Raw genomic sequence first — 22,539 nt, forward strand, 5'->3', positions numbered from 1 at the left:
TTTTTTTGCAGAATGCTATTTTAAATCATAATCCAAAATGTTCTGTTCATGTATTGCTAATGTCCCATTTTAGGTCCAGAGGGCCCTCCTGGAATAAGCAAAGAAGGCCCCCCAGGAGACCCAGGTGTTCCTGGGAAAGATGGAGATCATGGGAATCCTGGAATCCAAGGGCAGCCAGGCCCCCCTGGCATCTGTGACCCATCGCTGTGTTTTAGTGTCGTTGTTGGAAGAGATCCGTTTAGAAAAGGACCAAACTATTAGTGTCTGGTGCCTCATTCAGCAGCCTAGGCATGGTGCTTTTCTTTTGTGGTCTTTTGCATCTCAGGAAGAAAACCCAACAGCGATCCCTTGAAAAGAAACTGAAGTACCTCGGCATTGTTATTATTTGTGTCCTGCAGGAAAAACTATATGAGTTATAAAAGGTCACATAGACTGATTTTAAAGCCTCCTCAGTAATAGGGCACCTTGACATGAGTAGCATTAATTAAATTTCAAGGGTTTCTTATAAAGTCCATTCATTTTAATCAGAATTAAATATAAAAATCCACCATTGCCTGTTAGCCAGTCAAATTTAGTCACTGTGAAATACTTCACATTCAGTCTCCATGTAGTAGAGAGTGGAATTCAATTTCATGTCCGTGTATATTTCATGTTTCACATCTCACAACTTATGCTTCTGCATTAGCAATAGCATATCTGGTCATGGGAAATAAGATCAGGGCTGATATTCAGCTGGGATAGACGGTACAGTCGGCCCTCTCTATCTGCATGTTCTGCTTCCCCAGATTCAACCAGCCATGGCTTGGAAATATTCAGAAAAATATTGCATCTGAACTGAACATGCAGAGACTATTTTCTTGTCATCCTTCCCTAATCAATGTACTATCACAACTATTTACCTGGCATTTATATTTATTAGGTATTATAAGTAATCTAGAGCTGACTTAAAATACACAGGAGGTTGTGCATGGATTACATGCACATATAATGCCATTTTATAGGACTTCAGCATCTGGAGATTTTGGTATGGGGGTGAGAGAGGGTCCTGGAATGGGTGGATACTGAGAGACAACTGTATTGTCGGCCTTATCATTTACTCCAGTGTTTGTGCCTGTTGGTTAGGGTCAGTGGACCTCTTGTTGTTTAACATTTTGAATATCACCTCTGAAGAAGATTAAAGTGTTTCTCATTTCATTTTCAAACTCTAAAGAATGAATATGCTATGAGAAAACATGGATGACGTTGGGAGTGGTCAGATTATATGACATCAAAGACATTTTAGAAAAGTTTCATTGAACAACATATTCAGAGAAAATGAATTCAGAAGTGCTAAAAGAACTTTCTACTTCATACTTACTGATCAATTGGAATATTTGTTGTATGCTTTCAGTTTCCATCCCATGTATTACATGTGTATGTCCATATATGTTAATTTTCATTGTAGCGAAGCTAGTGGGAATAAATGTTCTAGTTGTAAAGAAAGGTAGCAACACAAATCGTAGTACATCTTGATATTTTCAGCAAACTTTAAAACATTATGAACAATCTTGGTGTACTGTACTTAATGCTTTTGTAAGAAACAGAATTTGAAATGTTTCATCTTTGTCATGCTCAAAATTGTGTTACATGCTTGTTATTCCGAGTACAATAAAGTTTTGTACAGGCTTCTATTGTCTTTTTGTAATCAATCTTAACTGATTCTGGTGTATATTATCCTTATCACATGGTAATTTATTCAGTAGATATATTTGTTTGTCCTATTATTGACTATCTGGTTCATCTGAAATAATTCAAAAATTGAGTTGGTATGCTACTTAGATAAACAGGTGCAGCACCTTCTTCCTAGACCAGTCATGAATGCTGGTCTATGTTTTACTCCAGTTATGCACTTTGATGAGAACTTTGGAGGAGACTGAAGTCGTGAAGCTTAGTAGCTAAGTGGGCAGAGGCTTGTTTTGGTGTTTTGTCTCCAGCAATGCTCCAAATGTCTGCTTGGGCAAAACAGTCCTCCTATCCCAGCTCTAATGGTGTTTGCTGTTGGACTTGGCAAAGAAGCACGTTGGAATATGATTTGATATAACCTCTTCAATTACTCAGCCACCATTTACCACAATGCCATTAAGTATCAGGTTTATACTAGGAATATCATGGTAATTTAATTAGCATCTGGCTCGAAGATACTCATGAAACTCACATACTAATGAGACACAAGTAAGTAAACAGGTGAGTGGAATACATTTATTCTAAGAAAGGAGAACATGTTACAGAAACGTATACAATGATGTTACGCACTGAACGTATTCCCTAAAATTCATATGTTGATGCCCTAAACCCTAATGTTACTAGAATTTAGAGATAGTAATTTTAACAGGTTACTTAGTATATACTAAATTGAACTTCTGTATATAAAGATAATTGAAAATGAATCTTGATGAGGAATGGGATGGGAGAGGGAGTGGAAGATAGGATGGTTGCGGGTGGGAGGGTGGTTATGAGAGAAAAAAGCTGCTATAATCCAAAAGTTGTACTTTGGAAATTTATATTTATTAAATGAAAGTTAGAGTAAAAAATATTAAATTTCAATATTAAAAAAGATTAAAAAATGAGGTAATAAGGCTGTGGTTTAATTTGATAGGATAAAATTGATGGCTTCATAAGAAGAGGGAGCACTTGCTCTCTCCTTCTTCCTCTCTTTCTCCTGAACCCCTGTCTCCCCACAGAACCATATATCAAGGAAGCGGCTATGTGAGCACACATGGAGAACATGGCTCACTGCAACCCAGAAGAGGACTCTCACCAGAACCTGACCATACTGGTAATCTAATCTTAAGCTTCCAGCTTTCAAAATAAATTTCTTTTGTTTAAGGCATCCAGTTTATAATACTATGCTATGATAGTCCAACTTAATGCAGATGGCAGCAGGGAGAGCTTCCCTAAAACAAGAATTATAATTTGAGATTTGAAAGACTAGGAGGCATTCACATATATAAATTATGTAAAGAGAATGAAAATGAGAAAAAGCTGGGGGGTTAGAAAGTGCATGGTGAATTTTAAGAACAACAGAATCTATGGAATAGAAACCATTTTTACTTTCAGGATCTCTGCTTTTTAAATTGGCATCTCACTATGAAACATTTCTGTAATCATGGCATACAAGTATGTTGGGTCTCAACATAATTTTTATTTGCAAATTTGAGACTAATGCATAATGCCATAGTATTTAAGAATGAATGACTTTAAATGAAAGTACCTTTTTGGGCTATAGTTGCTCCCTAGTTTTGGCCATATTACATGCAAGACCTTTTAGTGTTATTGAAAAGAGTCTGGCTTCCATAGTGATGTTTCCTGCATTCAAATTACTACTTTCTATTTCTGTAAGTCTTCTGCAAGTTCCTTCTTTGTGCTTAAATTTCTTCATAGGTTAAATGAGGAATACTTATAGTTACCTCATAATATTAAGAGGATTAAAGGAAATAAAACAAGATAAATTAATCGGTGTAAAAAATTGCCTGCCTACAATTTACCAGAATCACACAGAAAATTTGGGGTTAGAAAATCTTGAGGGTAAAACATCTAAAAAATGTATTCAAAACTGTATGTGTACAACTTATGCTGAACAAAGTCAATTCTATTCATTGCCATGCAGATTAAAGCACTCCATTTTAAAGGAAAAATAATTTTCAGTAAAGGCTATCTTAGCCAAATTTTGACTGTCTTAATCTAAACATAAATTTGGAACAATTTAGAAAAAGATAGTTGAGGGTTATACTTTGTCCCTGGTACTTAGAACTTTACTAGGCACTTTATTTAATTTTCATGAAGAAGAAGTTTTCGAATGGAATAGAGTTGGAATTTATTTGATCCCCAATAGAGAGCAGCAACACACACACACATGCACTTGCAGACACTGTGATAACCTTTTTCATTATATTAATGATACATCTCCATCCATCCATCCATCCATCAATCCATCCATCCATCCACCTACCTATGCAACTATCTTCAGCCCAAACATTTTCTCATTTTTTTAAGTATGGTTAGATTGATTTTCTTAATAATTATTCTAAAGAAATGAAAAAGTACATTGTTTTCATAAGTAGGAGACCTAAATCATAATTCAAGCAACCATCTCTATTATCCAGGCCTGCAATGAATAGTCAAAGGATATGCCACCAGAATCTAGTACAATGGATTGTATAAAGCTGTCAACACCATAAATTAGCAACTCTGTGCCTGCAGTGAGGAGAGCTTCATTTCTGGGAACTGTGGGAGCAGGATGGTGAACACAAGTGGAACCTCAAATTAGGATTCTTTCCTAAAGTTTTAAGGAAAAAGAATGGAAATAAACCCATGCTTTAGTAAATGGAGCTGCAAGGGTTTCTCTTTGAAATGTATTAACAAAATTTGGTCTTAAAACTCCACAGAATATTTTATTTTGCCCAAAATAACACATTTGAATTAAGGAACATTATGCCAATGATATCCCAGTAAGTTATTGTAGAACTGTGCCTTCCCGTAAGTAGATTTTCACGACAGATTTTGAATACATAGACTTCCAAAGTCCTGTCTTACATACAATGATCCTAGCTAAAGAATCATTCTATGGGGAAGGACTAACATGTAGTAAAAATGTTTTTACCATAGTTCTTAATGTAGTTGCCATTTCAACATAATACTTAAAAATCACATATGGGAAGTTTCAATAGCTCTTACTGACATTCAAATTAAATAATCCTGAAAAATCATTTGCATCCACAAAAAGATTAAAAAGCCCTGTCACATGTGATCTTAGATAAATTTGATAACTTCCCTAAGTCTATTTAATTTTTTTCCCTATAAAACAAAGGGTTTTAATTGCTGTGTTTTATAACCCTAGTTGTGTATTAGAATCACCTAGGGAGCTTTAAAAAGTTATCCTGGCATGGGTTCCACCCAGAGATTATAGTATAATTGGTTTGTCATCCAGGCAGAGGAAATTGGTTGTATAAGGACCCTGAGAAGTGAAAGTCAATCTATTGTTTTTAGGTTTTAGAACGCTGATGGTGGCCGGTGCAGTGCGCAGGCAGCAGCGCACTGGCTGCAGCGCGCCGGTGGCAGCGGCCATTTTGGGGGTGAACCAACGGAAGGAAGACCTTTCTCTCTGTCTCTTACTCTCACTAACTCTGCCTGTCAAAAAAAAAGGAAAGCTGATGGTAGCCGGTGGCAAAAGATAATAATTAAGGATAAGGAAAATGAGTTGAGAGGGAAGGAGGAGAAAACGACTAGTCCTGTGGAATTTCATAAATGGAAGTCAGGTGTAGATATTTGCATTTTAGATTGATCACTCTGATTGCAAGGAAAATAGATGAAACCAGACAATACTGGGTAGGGAGACACTAACTAAATGTCATTACAATGGCATTGAGGAAAATGGTGAAAAAAAAAAAAAAAAAAAAGGAAGATAAGATATAGCAAAGGAAACAAAAAAAAAAAAAAGAGACAACTTATTAGTTCTAAAATCATGGATCGCTTGCAGAACGTACCCACACAACCCTTGTGACTCAGGAAGGTGAAGGCATGCAGTGTGAAATAAATGCATGAACAGAAGTTTTCTGGATTTGCACCTGATGTTGGGTATAGGAAAATTTTGTTTGCAGAGTGCTGTATATTTTAGGAGCTTCTCTTAAAAATGTTGGCAGGTTCAGGGTGAGTGCCTGTGTTCTGAAATGTGAATGGCAAAGTATTCATTTTAAGATTGGGTTGGGCAAAGCATGCCAGCCTGTTTTCTGCCACTGCAGAAATCTGCATTTTCAAGTCTTACACCAGTCTTTTACTGATTGGAACATGTTTATATTTCTTTTTCTCTGATGCTCAATGATTCAAGAGAATTCTATTTTACTCAATGCTGTGATCCTTTATGAACATGGAATAGTGAAAGCACAGTGGCATTTGCCAATAGCACAAGTATAAAAATGTGAGATGGGTTTCTGTTTATGATACGGACACTAAAAGCATTGTGATTGATGAGGAGCTGAAAGTCTTTGTAATGGATGTCATCCTGTCTGCAAGTGCTCAGTAAATCGAATTAGCTTCTAAGATAAAAGATGAACTCTATTCTCCCCAGATCATCATCTACCATCAAGAAGGAAACACCAAAGCCTTAAACCAGAAATGGTAAGTAGATGCTTTCAATGTCAAATGCCAGCAACTGTTAGTGACTGCCTGGTGGGATGGAAAAACCTAATGTAGCCGGCGCCGCGGCTCAATAGGCTAATCCTCCGCCTGCAGCGCCGGCACACCAGGTTTTAGTCCCAGTCGGGGCGCCGGTTCTGTCCCGGTTGCTCCTCTTCCAGTCCAGCTTTCTGCTGGCCCGGGAGTGCAGTGGAGGATGGCCCAAGTGCTTGGGCCCTGCACCCGCATGGGAGACCAGGAGAAGCACCTGTCTCCTGGCTTCGGATCAGTGCAGTGCGCCGGCTGCAGTGGCCATTGGAAGGTGAACCAATGGTAAAGGAAGACCTTTCTCTCTGTTTCTCTCTCTCACTGTCCACTTTGCCTGTCAAAAAAATAAATAAATAAATAAACCTAATGTAGATGTTGATTTGCCTTGCTGTAAGGAAGAAGTGGTGAAATTAAGGAGGTTGGGGACTTAGTGTTCAAAATGAGGACCTATGTATGGGGTGGGGCACTGGATTAGGAGGAAAATATGAAACTGATTTTTTTCTATGTGTAACCTCTCCTAGGGGTTTTGTAACAACAAACTTGAATTTTAACATCAATAATATTTTCTTAATTGGATTTAACTCTAAAATATGTAGCTATAAAGCTTTTTATATATTAAAGGACCTAGGTGCAGATTTTACATGGTTATATGGGAATTAGATGCACAGCAGGACTCAAAGCTGTCCATCTTCCATTGTACGTCCTTTCCCTTGAAAAATAGAAATGGTTTTCATAAGGTTTTTTATTTCCTATGCTTATTTTAAGTTATTTCCAGCTATTTCTTCTCATTGGTACTAGTGGTCAAAAAAAATCTTGCTTTAAAAAATTTATTCATTTTTATTTGAATGGCACAGTACAGACAGAGAAGAAGAGAGAGAGAGAAATCTTCCATCCATTGTTTAACTCTTCAAATGGCCACAGTGGCTGGGGCTGGGCCAGGCTGAAGCCTGGAGTCAGGTCTCCCATATGGGTGCAGGGGCCCAGGGACTTGGATCATCCTCCAATGCTTTTGAAGGCACATTAACAGGGAACTGGATCAGAAGTGGGCAGTTAGGACTCAAACTGGTGCTCATATAGATGCTGTCTCCCAAAATTATTAAAATAAATCTATGAGCTCAACTTAAGAATTGAAAGGAGAAGATGCTGACCAGTGTCCAACTCGCATGCTAGTCATTTGTGGTTGCCCTTTAAGCCTTTTAGTGGAAACATCTTTCTCTAGCAATATAGCCAGACGCAAATGATTCCAGATCTAGAGATTAGAAAATGCATTGAATAACTGATTGTAAGCAGCAAATTAAGAAGTGACACAAACTAAGAAAATCAGAAATATTAGATGTAATCTCAGAAATGCTCTCAGAAATTTTTCTTTTGATTCATTTTTGTATTAAAATTTAATGGAGGCCGGCGCCGCGGCTCACTAAGCTAATCCTCCGCCTTGTGGTGTCGGCACACCGGGTTCTAGTCCCGGTCGGGGCGCCAGATTCTGTCCTGGTTGCCCCTCTTCCAGGCCAGCTCTCTGCTATGGCCCGGGAGTGCAGTGGAGGATGGCCCAAGTGTTTGGGCCCTGCACCCGCATGGGAGACCAGAAGCACCTGTCTCCTGGCTTCAGATCAGTGTGGTGCGCCAGCCGCAGCCCAGCAGCCATTGGGGGGTGAACCAACGGCAAAGGAAGGCCTTTCTCTCTGTCTCTCTCTCTCTCTCTCTCACTGTCCACTCTGCCTGTCAAAAAAAAATAAAATTAATGGATAGGGCCCGGTGCTGTGGCGCAGTGGGTTAATACCCTGGCTTGAAGTGCTGGCATCCCACGTGGGCGCCAGTTCAAGACCCGGCTGCTTCACTTCTGATCCAGCTCCCCGCTTTGACCTGGGAAAGCAGTAGAAGATGGCCCAAGTGCTTGGACCCCTGCACCCCCGTGGTAGACCCAGAAGAAGCTCCTGGCTCCTGGCTTCGGATCGGCTCAGCTCTGGCCATTGCGGCCATTTGGGGAGTGAACCAACTAAAGGAAGACCTCTCTCTCTCTCTGCCTCTCCTCTCTCTGTGTACTCAGACTTTCAAATAAATAAATAAATCTTTAAAAAAATTTAATGGATAATTGAACCTCTAGGATGGCTTATTTCTTTGAAAAAACATGATTGATCCTTTCAGAATTTAGTAGCAGAAGGAAAAGGGGAAAAATTTATTTGGTAGGATGTGGTTCATTAGGAAAAACACATTCTCAGAGTAACATGGAGAAGCTTAACCCTAGTCAGGAAATGTACTTTTCATATTATTCTGTCTAGATTCCTTTTCACCAACAGTGTCATGAATTATAGTTCAGATAGATGACAGTAGTGATAGCAAAAAAAAAAAAAAAAGTTTACCGCAAAGTACTTTCCAAGGGAGGAATGGGCCAGTTGAGGAAGTATGTGGCACCCTTTCTTCCTGGTTTGACACTTTTATAACTGAAGTGTGAGGGGTGCTGACTAGTGATGTGGCTGTGATGCTCATGATTGGCATTTGTGAGTGACATCTGGGAGTTGCATACCTTTGGGCTTTCTGAGCGTATGACTATAAATTGGACTTTTTGGGCTTGGCTAAAAATATCAGCTCATAATTTATTTATGGCTGTCTTGGGTGGGTACTGGTGGACAGCAGGGCCCTTGGCTTCACTCCTGGAGGGGAATTTCATGGCCTCTTCCCTGTCACTCATGCCTATCTTTTTGCCTGACAGAAATACTGAAATATAATTAGTATGCCCCATAGTTTTCTTGTATGAGTCCAGAAAAACAAAGAGGAAGGAAGAAGCAATAAGGGAATTACTGAGGAATGCTTTTTGGGAAGATCTTGTAAGTTAACTTTCCATTTTTAGACTCAAACTGCTTAGGCTAATTGGCATTTTTTTAAACTTTTATTTAATAAATATAAATTTCCAAAGTACAACTTTTGGATTATAGCGACTTTTCCTTCCCATAACCTCCCTCCCAACCACTCACAACCATCCCATCTCCCATTCCCTCTCCCATCCCATTTTTCATCAAGATTCATTTTCAATTATCTTTATATACAGAAGATCAACTTAGTGTATACTAAGTAAAGATTTCAACAGTTTGCACCCACACAGAAACACAAAGTATAAAGTACTGTTTGAGTACTAGTTATACTGTTAATTCACATAGTACAACACATTAAGGACAGAGATCCTACATGGGGAGTAGGTGCACAGTGACTCTTGTTGTTTATTTAACAATTGATACTCTTATTTATGATGTCAGTAATCACCCTAGGCTCTTGTCATGAGCTGCCAAGGCTATGGAAGCCTCTTGAATTCGTCAACTCTGATCTTATTTAGACAAGGCCATAGTCAAAGTGGAAGTTCTCTCCTCCCTTCAGAGAAAGGTACCGCCTTCAAAGAACAATGTGAAAAAAAAAAATCTTTGGTTATAGATGTTGTGTGTGGGAAGGAAGAACCATGTAACAACTTTCTGAATTTATTTTCTTCAATGTTTGAGAAACATCCAAAATTATTCCTAATCTACCTGTGCAAGCTTCCCTTAAATAATATTATACTCAATTCCATCTGAGAAAACTTAACGTTTCCTTTTTAGCTTCTCTAAATTGATGTGATATCAGCTGGTCTGGCTTTCATTTAACTGACAAACACTCCTTCATACCTTGTGAAGACTTGGGAAATGGGGAAGATCTTCACAAGTCATAATAGGAAGAAGTGGCACCCATGTAAGAAAATGATGGAAAAAGACAGCTGGCTCTGATTAGTTTTTATGCCACATCACACCATGATTCTCTTGTTCCTTTAAGGCAAGCTAGTTAAAATTTTAGAGGCGTAAGCTCACATAAGACATGATCACTGTCTCCAGTGACACCCAGAGAGTAAAAGACATGAGTGCTCTTGCCTATCCCCGGGAAATGTTAATGAGCCACTATGGGTTTCAGAGTCCTAGAAGCCTAGAGGAAAAGCAGCAGGGGTTGTTGAGTTGGTCAAGGATGACAGATGTGTTAGGAAGCTATGACAGAAGCACCAATAACCACAGCAGCTGCTGATTCTCTGACTTCCAAAATATGTCTTCTTTATAATAAACAGGAGCAGGTAATAACATCACTTTAAAGTGGAAACACTGAGCTTCCTATTACTAGACAGGGATGGATCCAGAATTCAAACACAGATTTTCCAGGCTCCAAAGCATTTTCAATCCTAGGAAAACTGAAATGTGTTCTGTATAGAGTCCATGTTGCAATACAATGGTTAGCTGGTGACTGGAGGCCAATTAATCATTTTGTGGCTGTGTTCATCTGGCAGATTTTTTTCACTGGTGCGATTTAACTAGTTCAGCTGTGAGTCAAAAAAGGAAGATGTTGGACTGCATTTTCTCTGTCCTTCAGATATGTCATTTACAGGTGTCACTTTGAGTGACTATCCCAGGTCAATTTGGGTTAATAATTTTGTTTTGAACCTTGTATTGGAACTGTTCTTTCTAACCCTCTCCTATGAGCTTTACAAAGGCAAGTCTCCTGTAGTGTTTGGAAATATGTTTCAAGTATACCTCTTGCCAAGGTTTGATTTGAAAGTCTTTTTGAGTCATGTTGGTTAGTACAAGCATCATATAAAGTAGGTTTATGATTATGACTACAGTCTCAGGATGTTGGTGAGTTAACAGTAAAATACTTAGAAGAGTACCTGGATCATAGCAAGTACCTAATAAATAGTTACATAAACAATACCATTATTGCAAGTTTCTGATGATTTTTTAAAAGATTTATTAATTTATTTGAGAGGCAGAGCTACAGAAAAGCAGAGGCAGAGAGAGAGAGAGAGGTCTTCAATTTGCTGGTTCACTCCCAAGATGGCTGCAATGACTGGAGCTGAGCTGATCCAAAACCAGGAGCCAGGAGCTCCCCCAATATTAAACTTCCACAATATTGTGAAAGATGTCATAGGAACCGGAAGCTCTTTAATATCACAGGTTTTGGACAGATTTGTAACCATTTCTCAGCTATGTGGCCTTAAACTGAGTTGTGATAAACCCTATATTTTCCATTTTGAAAGGGGAATGACAGTAATACCTCAGAGGATTATTATTTTATTACTAGTATATATTTTTTACACATATTTTTATTTACCATATTGTTTAAAAGTAAACTTTCAATTATTTTAATTTTAATTAGCTTTTTTAAAAAGATTTTATTTGAGAAGTAGAGTTACAGACAGAGAGAAGGAGAGAGAGGGAGCGAGGTCTTCCATCTCTTGGCTCACTCCCCAAATGGCTGTTTGGACTGAGCTAAGATGATCCAAGGCCAGAAGCCAGGAGCCAAGAACTTCTCCTGGGTCTCCCACGTGGCTGTAGGGGCCTGAGTACTTGGGCCATGTTCCACTGCTTTCCCAGGCTATTAGCAGGAAGCTGGATCGGAAATGGAGCAGTCGGGACATGAACAGGTGCCCATATGGGATGTCAGCACTTCAGGCAGAGGTGTGGTTTACTACTCCACAGCACCAGCCCCGACGGGATTATTTTTAAATATGATAATTAAAAAATATACCACAAGTGCCTGACATATAGTAAGCTGTTTTGATTACCAGTGGAGCTAGTGGTCTTAGGTGAGTTTCTGTATTAGCATTTGTGGCTAATTTCTGAAGTATTGGGACAAGTTTTACCCATACAAAGAATTGCCAGATCTCGTCTCCATCTTTAATCCTAAACTCTTCTTCATCTACTTCTGCATATAATAGAATGAAGGACATCTCTTCCCAGGAATATCATAACCTCACATAACTGTGAATGTGTAAGGTAACACCCTTGCTACCTTATGGATGTCATCACCATTGGTAGCACCATTATCACCTCACATCATCTAGGAAACTGTGCTATTCATGCAGGAATTGAACAGGCTGCCTGCAATCCAGATGTGGTTTCTGTGGTCACTATTGGCTGGACCACAATTTGTTGCTCTGAAATGTGTGATAGTATTTTCTTTTTCCTGAATAGATTAATGGACTTGACCAAGATAGTGTGCAATCAAGTTTCATTGTTTTGAAGTATAGTTAATTGTGAACATTTGGGTATACTTTTAAAATATTACTCCTATTTTATGCATTTGCTCATTAAGTTCACTCATTATATAAGTCCATGAAAGAAAATATTGAATTATACAGAGAAAATTAGCCACTTTGGAGAAAAAGTAGGAGAACCAGTGAAAGAAAAAAATATAGAGATTGTTAAGAAAAATCACAATTTAGTTTAATTTTTCTGATTTTCTTCTATTTTTTTATTTTTATTTATTTATTTATTTATTTTTGACAGGCAGAGTGGACAGTGAGAAAGAGAGACAGAGAGAAAGGTCTTCCTTTGCCGTTGGTTCACCCTCCAATGGCCGCCACGCGCTGATCCAAAGGCAGGAGCCAGGTACTTATCCTGGTCTCCCATGGGGTGCAGGGCCCAAGGACTTGGGCCATCCTCCACTGCACTCCCGGGCCACAGCAGAGAGCTGGCCTGGAAGAGGGGCAACTGGGGCAGAATCTGGCACCCCGACCTGGACTAGACCCCGGTGTGCTGGTGCCGCAAGGCGGAGGATTAGCCTAGTGAGCCGCGGTGCCGGCCACTGATTTTCTTCTAATTTAATATTTGTGTCCTAAGGACATGACCATGTTATGAAATTGTCAGTGGACTAAAGTGGTTTTCTGGTACCAAATTCTGCATTCCACAAAACTAACCACTGATGGAATTAAAAGATCATCTTTTGACATGGAAGTTGAAGAAAAATATTCAATCACATAGCTTTTTATGCCTAGCATTATCTACTTTCTAAGCTGGAGAATAGGAAGGAAATATTCCTTTCCAAATATATACTTTTGTGACAATCTGTCTCAATATATATGAAATGAAATGTGTACCTAATGTTACTTGGGGGAAACAAAATGTTGAGAGCAAAAATAATTGCAATGGTTTTGTACTTCTGGTTACACAGGATAATTCAAATAAAAAATAATAAACCCAAGTAAATAAAATAGCTATTTTCCCCTATTCTCACTTCTACCTTTATCTTTTCTTGATATCATGAAACCCAAAGTATAAACTAAAAGTTGATTTTGTTTACTATATATACTTAATAAATGCATGGCTGACTTTTAAAGATCAACTATGTTGAGTTATACTATACAGTGAAATATAAACATTTTAAAATGCATATCTTGTAGGTTTTTGATAAATGTAGCTATGTTCAAAGTTATCACCATAATTAAGACACAGAACATTTCTAAATCAATTATCCAAAATAGTACTCTTGTACCTTTCTTTGTCCAATAATTGATCCTTCATCCATATGTAGATAACTTCAGATATACTTTATGTCATTATAAATTAGAATTTTGCTTTCTAATGTTTTATGTCAATACAATCACCCTTCATATAATTTTGTTTTATGCCACATCATGAACATATAATGGTTTTGAGATTCATCCATGATGTGTTCAACAATAATTCATTCATATTTTATTGTTGAGTAGTATGATGGACAGTTGGGTCATTTCCAGTAGTGGCCTATTTGAGTAATGCTACTATGAATGCTCATTTATAAATCTGGGTGTGAGGATGTGTTTTCATTTCTTTTGGGTGTTAAGAGTAGAATCATTGGATTGTAATACATGTGTATTAACTTTGTAAACAACTGTGTTTCTGTATGCAAGTACTTTGCTAAATATTACATTTTTTTTCAAGTCTATGGCTTGTTTTTTCATTTTCTAATCGAATTTTATGGAATTAACACTGTTGCTCAGCAGTTAAGATACCATTTGGATGAGTAGCTACTCTGTTTCTGAACCACCTTTGTGCGAATTTGTACCTTGGTGGACGGCAGATGATGACTCTGTGTACCTGTATGGTGGTGCACTAAGAGAGAGAGAGAGAGAAAGAGAAAGAGAGAGAGAGAGAGAGAGAAGATGGGAGACTTCAAATTTGTACTGAATTGTAAAGAGCTAGTAGTATATTGAGATGCTGTAATCTCTCATAGTGTTCAGGACTGCTTCTGAGAGAATTGTAGGAGAACCAGCAGTTTTCTTACAACTATTTAGAAAGGTAGAGGGAGTTAGAAAGAGGGAGAGAATGAAGGAGAGAGAGAGAAAGCGAGGGAGGAGAGAGAGAGACAGAGACAGAGAGAGAGGGAAAGGGAGGGAGGGAGAGAGAGATAGGAGAGGAAAGAATATATATATTGGTTGTAAAAGAAAAAGAGAAAGAGGGGAACATTTATGTGGGAGTACTTTGAAAATTCAAGTAAAGTTCCATACCCTTTGTGGACTTCCTTCATTAAAGAGTACAGAAGTTGGCTGAACTTTGAAATGAGGACAATGGGTGTCTCTAATATTGCTGCAAGCACCACAACACTGTATTTCAATCAGTGTGTGGAGAGAGTGGTGAAATCCTCTTGGATGTGGCTATGACTGGAAAGAATGAGGGTAGCACATTGTAGAAGGCCACAGCACCCTCAATGTTTATAGCCACCAAATACATCATGTATTGAAAACTGAACCCTGTGAACTTCAGAAAAAAGTACTCCATTTTTGATTCAGATTTCAATGTGTATGCCCATAGTTTTTGCAAAGAAAGGAAAGGAAAGTAACTAAGTTACAAATCACTAGCATTTGTTGGAAAAAGGCAGGCAAAAACCAGCTTGAGAGGAAAACCATATTGGTATTTAAAATGAAAGTTCATAACCCTGTGAACTAAAGGACACATTTTTGTTTTATCTTACTTTACAGGAGGATACTGAAGCAAAAAGATCATTGATTTTCCTAATGTCGGATTCCTTGTTGGTAGAGAATACACTAAAAATTTTCTCTCTTAATTCCCAGTGCAATATATTTTCTTGTCATCTCTGCTGTCTCACTTGGTACTCATGCCAAATGTCCTTTACAAAACTTGCTTAAATCCATTTTAGCTTTAATAACCCTTGAATAGGTGTAGCATACATTGTAATATTGTATTTGAACAATAAAAATTTAATAAGTGTCTTTTAATGATTGGCATGCATGTTGACCTCTTAAAGTAATCACTTTTCTCAATTGTGAATTTCATTATATCATTCTTTTTAATATCAGAATTAGAGCATATTTGTTTATTTTTATTGATGTGTTTTAGACAATGTTTCATATTTGTGTGAACTTTGAAGCTGTTCACTCTGGGGATTGCAAGTAATTTTGCTTGGATTTTCAAATATGTGAATCTTGGAACATCATCTATAGTTTTCTACTCCAGTGGACAGTGTGAATAATCATTACATTGAAGGAAGATCATATTTGGAACTAATTTTACTTCAGCTTCTGCTTCTGAAGAGCATGCTTTCACAATTCTTCTGAAAAACAATTAATTTCTTAGTTCTTTGAAACAAAATTATGCTGTGAATAAACTTCAGGGTTAGAATAAAAGCAGAAAGCAAATTATTAGTCTTTAAAAATTACTGCATAAGATGTCTTTGAGAGAGAGATCTGGCAAATTCAAAAATGAACTGTTGTTATTTGATGCTGTTAATTTGTTAAATATGATGATGGCACAGTGTTTCTGTTAAAAATACTTATCTAAAGGTGAACACTTATGTACTTATATTATCATAAGAGAAAATAAGATTGCAGCAATGTTGATAATTATTAATGTTTGAATGATAGATATATGAGGAAGATCTTTTATTATATTTTTATACTATACTATACTATACTATTCTGTATGTTTGAAGATGTCTACAACACAAAACATTAAAAAAAATCAGTGGTGGAAATGGCAGATATGATGTGTAAGAGATATTGCAAGATACCCTAAATCAGGCTGCTTAGCCATCTGAATCTTCCAATAGGGATATCAGGATGGCCTCACCAAGAAACTGACATTAGAGAAAAGATCTGAAGGAGGTGTTGGAGAGAACCATTTGGATCTCTGGGGAAGAATGTTCTAGACAGAGGTAGCAGGTAGTAAGAGTCCCAGCGAGGGACCATGTCTATCATATTCAATGCACAAGAAGTGCAATAGATGAAAAGCAATGTGCAAGTGGTAAAACAGTAAGAGGTGGTGTCTGAGAGTTAACAGGGATGAATAGAAAGAAGTGGATGCAGGATTATTTCCCACAAAGAATGCATATCCAGATAAAAATAAAAGAAAAAGCAAGCAACAGAATAGTAAAATAAGCAAAAGATTTGAAAAAATATTTCATTTAATGAAAGTGGCCAATCAACATATGAAAAAATACTCTAGGCATCAGATACTCATTAGACATCAGAGAAATGAAATTAAAATCACAATGCTGCACCATTACACTCCCACTGTGCAGTAGTTTGAATGTCCCCAGCAAAATTTATGTTGAAATTTAACCCCATTGTGAGGTATTAAGAAATGGGCCCAGGGACATGTTTAGTTTTAGCTTCCACTTAACTTGGATTCCCTATTGGAGTGCCAGTTCAAATCCCAGCTACTCTGCTTCTAATTGAGCTCTCTGCTATACGGCTAGGAAGGAGCAGATGACATCTTATGTGTTTGGTTCCCTGCCATTCATGTGCAGGACTTGAATGGAGGTCCTGGTTCCTGGCTTTGGCCTGTTCTGTCCTTAATGTTGCAGCCATTTGTGAAATGAAACAGCAAATGGAAGATTCTCTCTCTCTCTCTCTCTCTCTCTTTCTTTTTCTGTCTCTCCCTCTCTACTCAAAACTTTTCCTTTCAAATAAATGAATCTTAAACAAGAAGAGGGATCTTTAATAGGTGATTAGATATTAAGACCTTTGTCCTTATGAGTGTATTAATCATTAATGGATTAAAGGGTTAGTTAGTTGGCCTCTGAAAAGGAGGAATATATTCCAAGGAAAGTGGACAAAATTATAAAGGATAAATGAAAATATAATAAATTTATATTCCCCTATATAACAGAACATTTTGCAGAGATAATGCCAGTTAAATAATAATAACTCAGTTTAAAGGAAAATGAACATCATATTTTAAATGTAGGCACCTTGAACTCTTTAAAAGTCAAAGTTTATTACAGCTTTTTGAAGTAGAAATGAAAATGGCACACAGACATCCTCCAGCCTTTATTTTTAAAGATTTATTCATTATTATTTATTTGAAAGAGTTACACAGAGGAGCGGCAGAAAAAGAGAGAGAGAGGTCTTCCATCTGCTGGTTCACTCCCCTATTTCACAATGGCCGGAGCTGCGCCGATCTGAAGCCAGGAGCCAGGAGCTTCTTCTGGGTCTCCCACGCGGGTTCAGAGGCCCAAGGCCTTGGGCCCTCTTCTACTGCTTTGCCAGGCCATAGCAGAGAGCTGGATCAGAAAGGGAGCAGCCGGGTCTTGAACCGGCGCCCATATGGGATGCCAGCACTTCAGGCAAGGGTGTTAACCCACTGTGCCACAGTGCCATCCCCCTCCAGCTTTTAAAAATTGCCTGTAAAGTAAATATTGATAGCCATAACCCACACAAACAAAAAGCTTTTTGGTGTCTTCAATAATCTTTTCTAAAGAGTAAAACGTTCTTAAGACAAAACGTGATAGAACTGCTGTGGATTAATCCCAGACTCAGAGGTTCCTGATCATTGGTGTGTAGCTACAGAATTTCAAGCCCTTGTTTAAATCCTTGGCTTGGTCAAGGATTATAAGGTTCTTCTTGCTCAAGGTGCTGGTTTTCAGTGATCTGAGGGACTTTTACTCTCAGGAGGAAGTTAACTTGCTGCCTTCCTGACATTGTGTTGTTTTTATCTATCCTGTTTGTTATTATCATTGTTTTCTATTTTTTCTTTCAAACTTTTTTCTCATTTTTCTTTCTTGTATATTTTTAATACCTCTGATTGCTATTGTTTATTGTGTGCCCCACCAAAAGTCATGTTGAAATTTAAATGCCCATGCAATATAGCTTGGATATCCCTCACTTCGAGTGCTTGGGACAAGGAATGTTTTGAGTTTCAGAGTTGTTCATATTTTGGAATATTTTGATACACTTTCCCAGTTGAGCACCCCTAATCCAAAACGCAAAATTATCTGATAGTATGTCTTGATTCCCTTCTAAAAATCAGTTTGTCTGGTGAATTTTGGAAGTTCTTTTGAGGAAATTTGGGCCAACTTTCTCACTAGTTTTTCTAATTCTATTTATTTATTTATTTGACATGTAGAGTTACAGACAGTGAGAGAGACAGAGAGAAAGGTCTTCCTTCCATTGGTTCACATGGCGCCAGCCCCAGTTTTTCTCATTCTTAATCTTGACCTGAGGATACACTGACTCCAACCCCAGAGGTAAGGTGAATATGCTGTGGTACCTTTCAGCCAGCTGTCTCTGTTGTGGAAGAGGCCCTGCTGGCAGCAGCACATTGTTGGAGAAAATCGCCAAGGTTAAATTTACAGGGTGAGGATGGCTCAGCAAATGATAACTAGGAAAGAGGTAGCCTTGAATATTACTGGCAAGAGCCAGTAAAATCCAGCTTCCGGAAACTATCCTATGAAGAGTCCTGAAGTCTTTAAACCATCCCTGTATAGTGAAATTATTTGATGAAATAGAGGCCTAGGAGACACTCCACCTTGCCAAGGAGTATGTTCATATAGAAGAAATGTTTGAGGACCTAGTAGCAAAGGCAGTAGGAAGACAAAATGGTGCAAGCTAAACTCCACCTTTTGAGTACATATACCATGAATCATCCTATATACAACAATCAGTTGATTACTGCCTTCTGATTGACAGAATTTCAAAAAGTTATGGGAACCAGAATAGAACATATTATATTCCCTTTCACATGTGCACGGGGCATGTGAAAATATGCTCGGGAAATTTCTCAGTCTCAATCTTAGCAAGAGTCACTTTAAAACAAGTCATGAAATACCATGGCTGAATATAGGTCATGAAGATGATGAAATAAAGCCTAATCTATAGCCACTCCCTGAGTATAAGCACTTCAAGAACACAGAATTGATATTATCCATGGGTTACACACAAGAAAAGGGTCCAGGACTTGATGCTGAACCAGAAGTGCAATAATGTTATGATAGTCACTTTATCTGCTTCTGGAATATAGGAAACCTGAGCTTGAGGGCTCCGAAAGCTCTTACTTTCAGCTGATATTGTGACATCAGCATGCTTCTCCATCTTACAAGATAGATCATAGACTATTTTACAGTTCAAAGGAGGGAGTCCTTCAAATGCCTGTCATTCTTGCCTCCAATCTCTATTGCAAGAATATACTTAGTAGTGACACAGAAAATAAGAGACTTAACAAGTACCTGAATTCAGGGTAGAAGGCCAGCAGAACAGCAATGCACTTTTTATCCTCCCACCCATTCTGGAAGGGAAGAACATTCTGTCCCCTTCAGGAACAACACCGTCTCCACCAGCACAAATCAAAGCAGCAAGTCCCCGGTTTTGGAGTGGGCCAACCTTGACTATGCCTCTATAGAGAATGTCAAAGGCAGTTGATCACATTAGGGGCTGAGACCCCCATGCTTCTGCATCTACCAGAGTTCCCTTAGCAATCCAGTCCACACTAGGAATACAAGTCAGTTTCGGTGGAGCACAGTCAGACCTCTGGGATATAACACACAAAGCATAAGTGTGAGGGGCTGTGATCCAGTATAGCCCCAAGCTCTATTTCTGTAGGCTCATTTTCATCCCATATCATCAACAGCAATGTCCAAGCCCCACACTGAACTAAATCTCCCGTGTCTGTATGGTCCAGGGAAACTCTGGGCACTCACATGAGGCATTTGGGGCATGTGTATGACCAGCAGATTTGGTCCTATATGTGGTTGTAGTTTCTATTTCTGGCAAAAGCCAGAGCAGGTGAGCAGGGAGAATGGCAAACTTCTTCACCATGTTAAGTTTCAATTTTAAGTGCAGAAATCTTTGTTTAAACATTTCCAAAAGGAACCTGAATGAGTCTAAAAATCAAGACCGAGTAGAGATACTCAAACATCATGTAGTGGGCAGTGAAGATGATGGATTAAAAACTTGATAAAGAATTTTCAGAGGAAAATTATGCTCACTGAACTTCACATGTAATATGAATGTGAAAGTTGTCAGCTCCAAAAGAAAGTCACATATGTCCAACACTAGCAAAATGGAGCCAGGAGGTCCTAATGGAAAAGTTCCTAGGCATATTTGCCTATGGTAGGGACTCTAGGCAAAAACTGTGAAAACAAAAGAAATTCCATATAAGTTTTTATAAAGACATTTCTCTAGCAATAACTAGTATTACCAATGGCTAGTCATGAACACTGGCAATTAATTCTTGTAGCCAATGAGATTTATTTCAAAACATTTATGTGGATTTCTCTTCTTTGTGTTTAAAAATTTTCTCTGTCCCAGTCTTCTTGATTGTATCTATAGTCCACCCTTACATACATATCCTGGCTTGTAATTCCTTGCTATTTCTGAATAGACTTCTGGTTCCACAGAGTTAGTCTCTTGTTGCTTATTTAGGTTGGTGTGAAAACCACAAGCTCTTCTGGGAGCCCAAAGAGATAAGGTGGGAGATGGGCAAGTTGCTAGAAGCAAACAGCTGTCAGTGCTGAAGCAGAAATACATTCAGCCATATGTGAATGGCATGCTAGGCTGGGAGGACCACGTGCGGCAGAGGATGGAGCTTTGGAACTGCAACAGAAGTCCCACCTGTTATTATCTGGGTACTCCATAGCCTTCAAATGCATTAACTCCAAAATAACCAAGTTTCCACTTTAGAAGACTTCCAGGAGTCACTTGCAAGATAAGAGTAGGAGTTGGATAGTGATGGCTCCCTCCTGGCACTCACACCTCACTTGGAAAAAACAGCAGAGTCTAGACTAATATTTTTCTTCTGGGGCAATTCTCTCCTTCCCTTCTCCACCTTGCCCTCCCCTACTCCTCTTCTTCTGTGTTTGTCCAGGGGGATATGTGGGTTTCATGACAAATGGTTCATCTGCTCATTACCAGGGAAAAGAGTCTACTATTTCTTCAAAAGTAAGGAGCACAGGGATCAAGTATCTTGGTTACATCAGAGCCACTTCAGCTTTTACCCTCACTGTTGGCCTCCATTAAAGAAACTTTGGCAGAGAAAAATGGAGATAATGTCAGTCTTTCTGTGATGAACTCAGAATTTATATTTTCATTCAAAATGTAAAACTATATTATACCAGGATTTCAAGTTGCCATTTGTACAACTAATTGTTTCCAGCACGCTCTGCTCACTATAAAATCATCAACATTTTTTCTCTTGTAAAAACGCTTCTGGGATTTCCAGCTTCCAATCTGGCTTGTTAGGAAGTTGGAAGTGTTGGCTCTATCCAACTGCAAGGAAAAAGCTGAAAAGACTGAAAAATCAACAGCCATCCTTGGATCTAGAAGAGAAATGAAGTAACAGAATGAATTACTTCTTCCAAGACTGGAGAAACTTATCATCAAATACAGAGACTCATTGCTTACTGGAGAAGTTACCAGTAGAAATCTCTATGGGAAAAAATGCCAGGGAAAAGCTTAAACTCTAATTGATGAATTGCTGGAGGCTTAGTATGGACCACTCTAAGGGGATTCAGTCATTTGGGGCTCCACACTTTTGTGGTTTGATTTTTTTTCACTCTGGAACTATCAGATTCTCATAGTGACTGTAAATGTAAATTCCCCTTCTGCTCCCAGCAAGGAGAGGAATAAAGGAACCATTTGGAACTCACCTGAGTATTCTGGTCTTCTTGACATTGTCTATTCTCAAGAAGAACTATTTGACTAGTGAGTAACCTTGTGGAGCTTTATCAGACCCTAACTAACTTGAGGGAGGGACAACCCTACTCTATCCCTTAGCTAACAAGTATACTGGGATGGAGAATTAGGCAGATAAATGTTAAGAACAAGAGTAAATATCAAGGAAATTGAAAACAAGAAATCAATAAAAATATCACTGAAATCAAAAGCTCAAAAGCTGATTTTTTCAAAAGTGCAATAAAATTAATATAGTCAAGTATTCAGTGTACTTAAGGAAAATAAAAGAGGGCACATATTACTAATTTTAGTAAAATAAAGATAATACATCATTACAGATCCCATGGACTTTAAAATAACATAAAGAGGTACGATGAATAACACCCAACACTATGCCTGCTAATGCCTGATAATAAGATAAAATGGAGCCAATTACTTGAAAGACACAATCTGTAAAAACTTTGAACTGCCCTTGTCTTGACTTTTGAGGAATAGATTTTTTATACTATTTGTTAAATTCTTTACTTAACATAGAGTTAATCATATGTTTATAAAATTAACTGAAAATAGATCTGAGTAAAAAATAAGAGTGGGAATAAGAGCGGGAAGAGGAAGGGGGTAGGTGTGTGGGTGGGAGGGTGGGCACAGTGGAAAGAATCACCATGTCCCTA

The 22,539-nt window shown here is 38.2% G+C and overlaps 1 protein-coding gene across 2 annotated transcripts in view; it reads left to right on the forward strand.

The window, feature by feature from the left end:
• Positions 1-1,665, forward strand: part of COL21A1 (collagen type XXI alpha 1 chain) — a 179,693-nt gene extending 178,028 nt beyond the window's left edge. For both annotated transcript variants that reach the window (XM_070073928.1, XM_051854625.2), the window contains one exon: positions 74-1,665. In XM_070073928.1, coding sequence (XP_069930029.1) covers positions 74-261 — 188 coding nt within the window. In that variant the 3' untranslated portion in view covers positions 262-1,665. The remainder of the gene's footprint in view (positions 1-73) is intronic.
• The last annotated feature ends 20,874 nt before the right edge of the window (positions 1,666-22,539 follow it).

This window comes from Oryctolagus cuniculus, chromosome 5, assembly GCF_964237555.1.
Source record: "Oryctolagus cuniculus chromosome 5, mOryCun1.1, whole genome shotgun sequence".
In the NCBI taxonomy this organism is placed as follows: Eukaryota; Metazoa; Chordata; class Mammalia; order Lagomorpha; family Leporidae; genus Oryctolagus; species Oryctolagus cuniculus.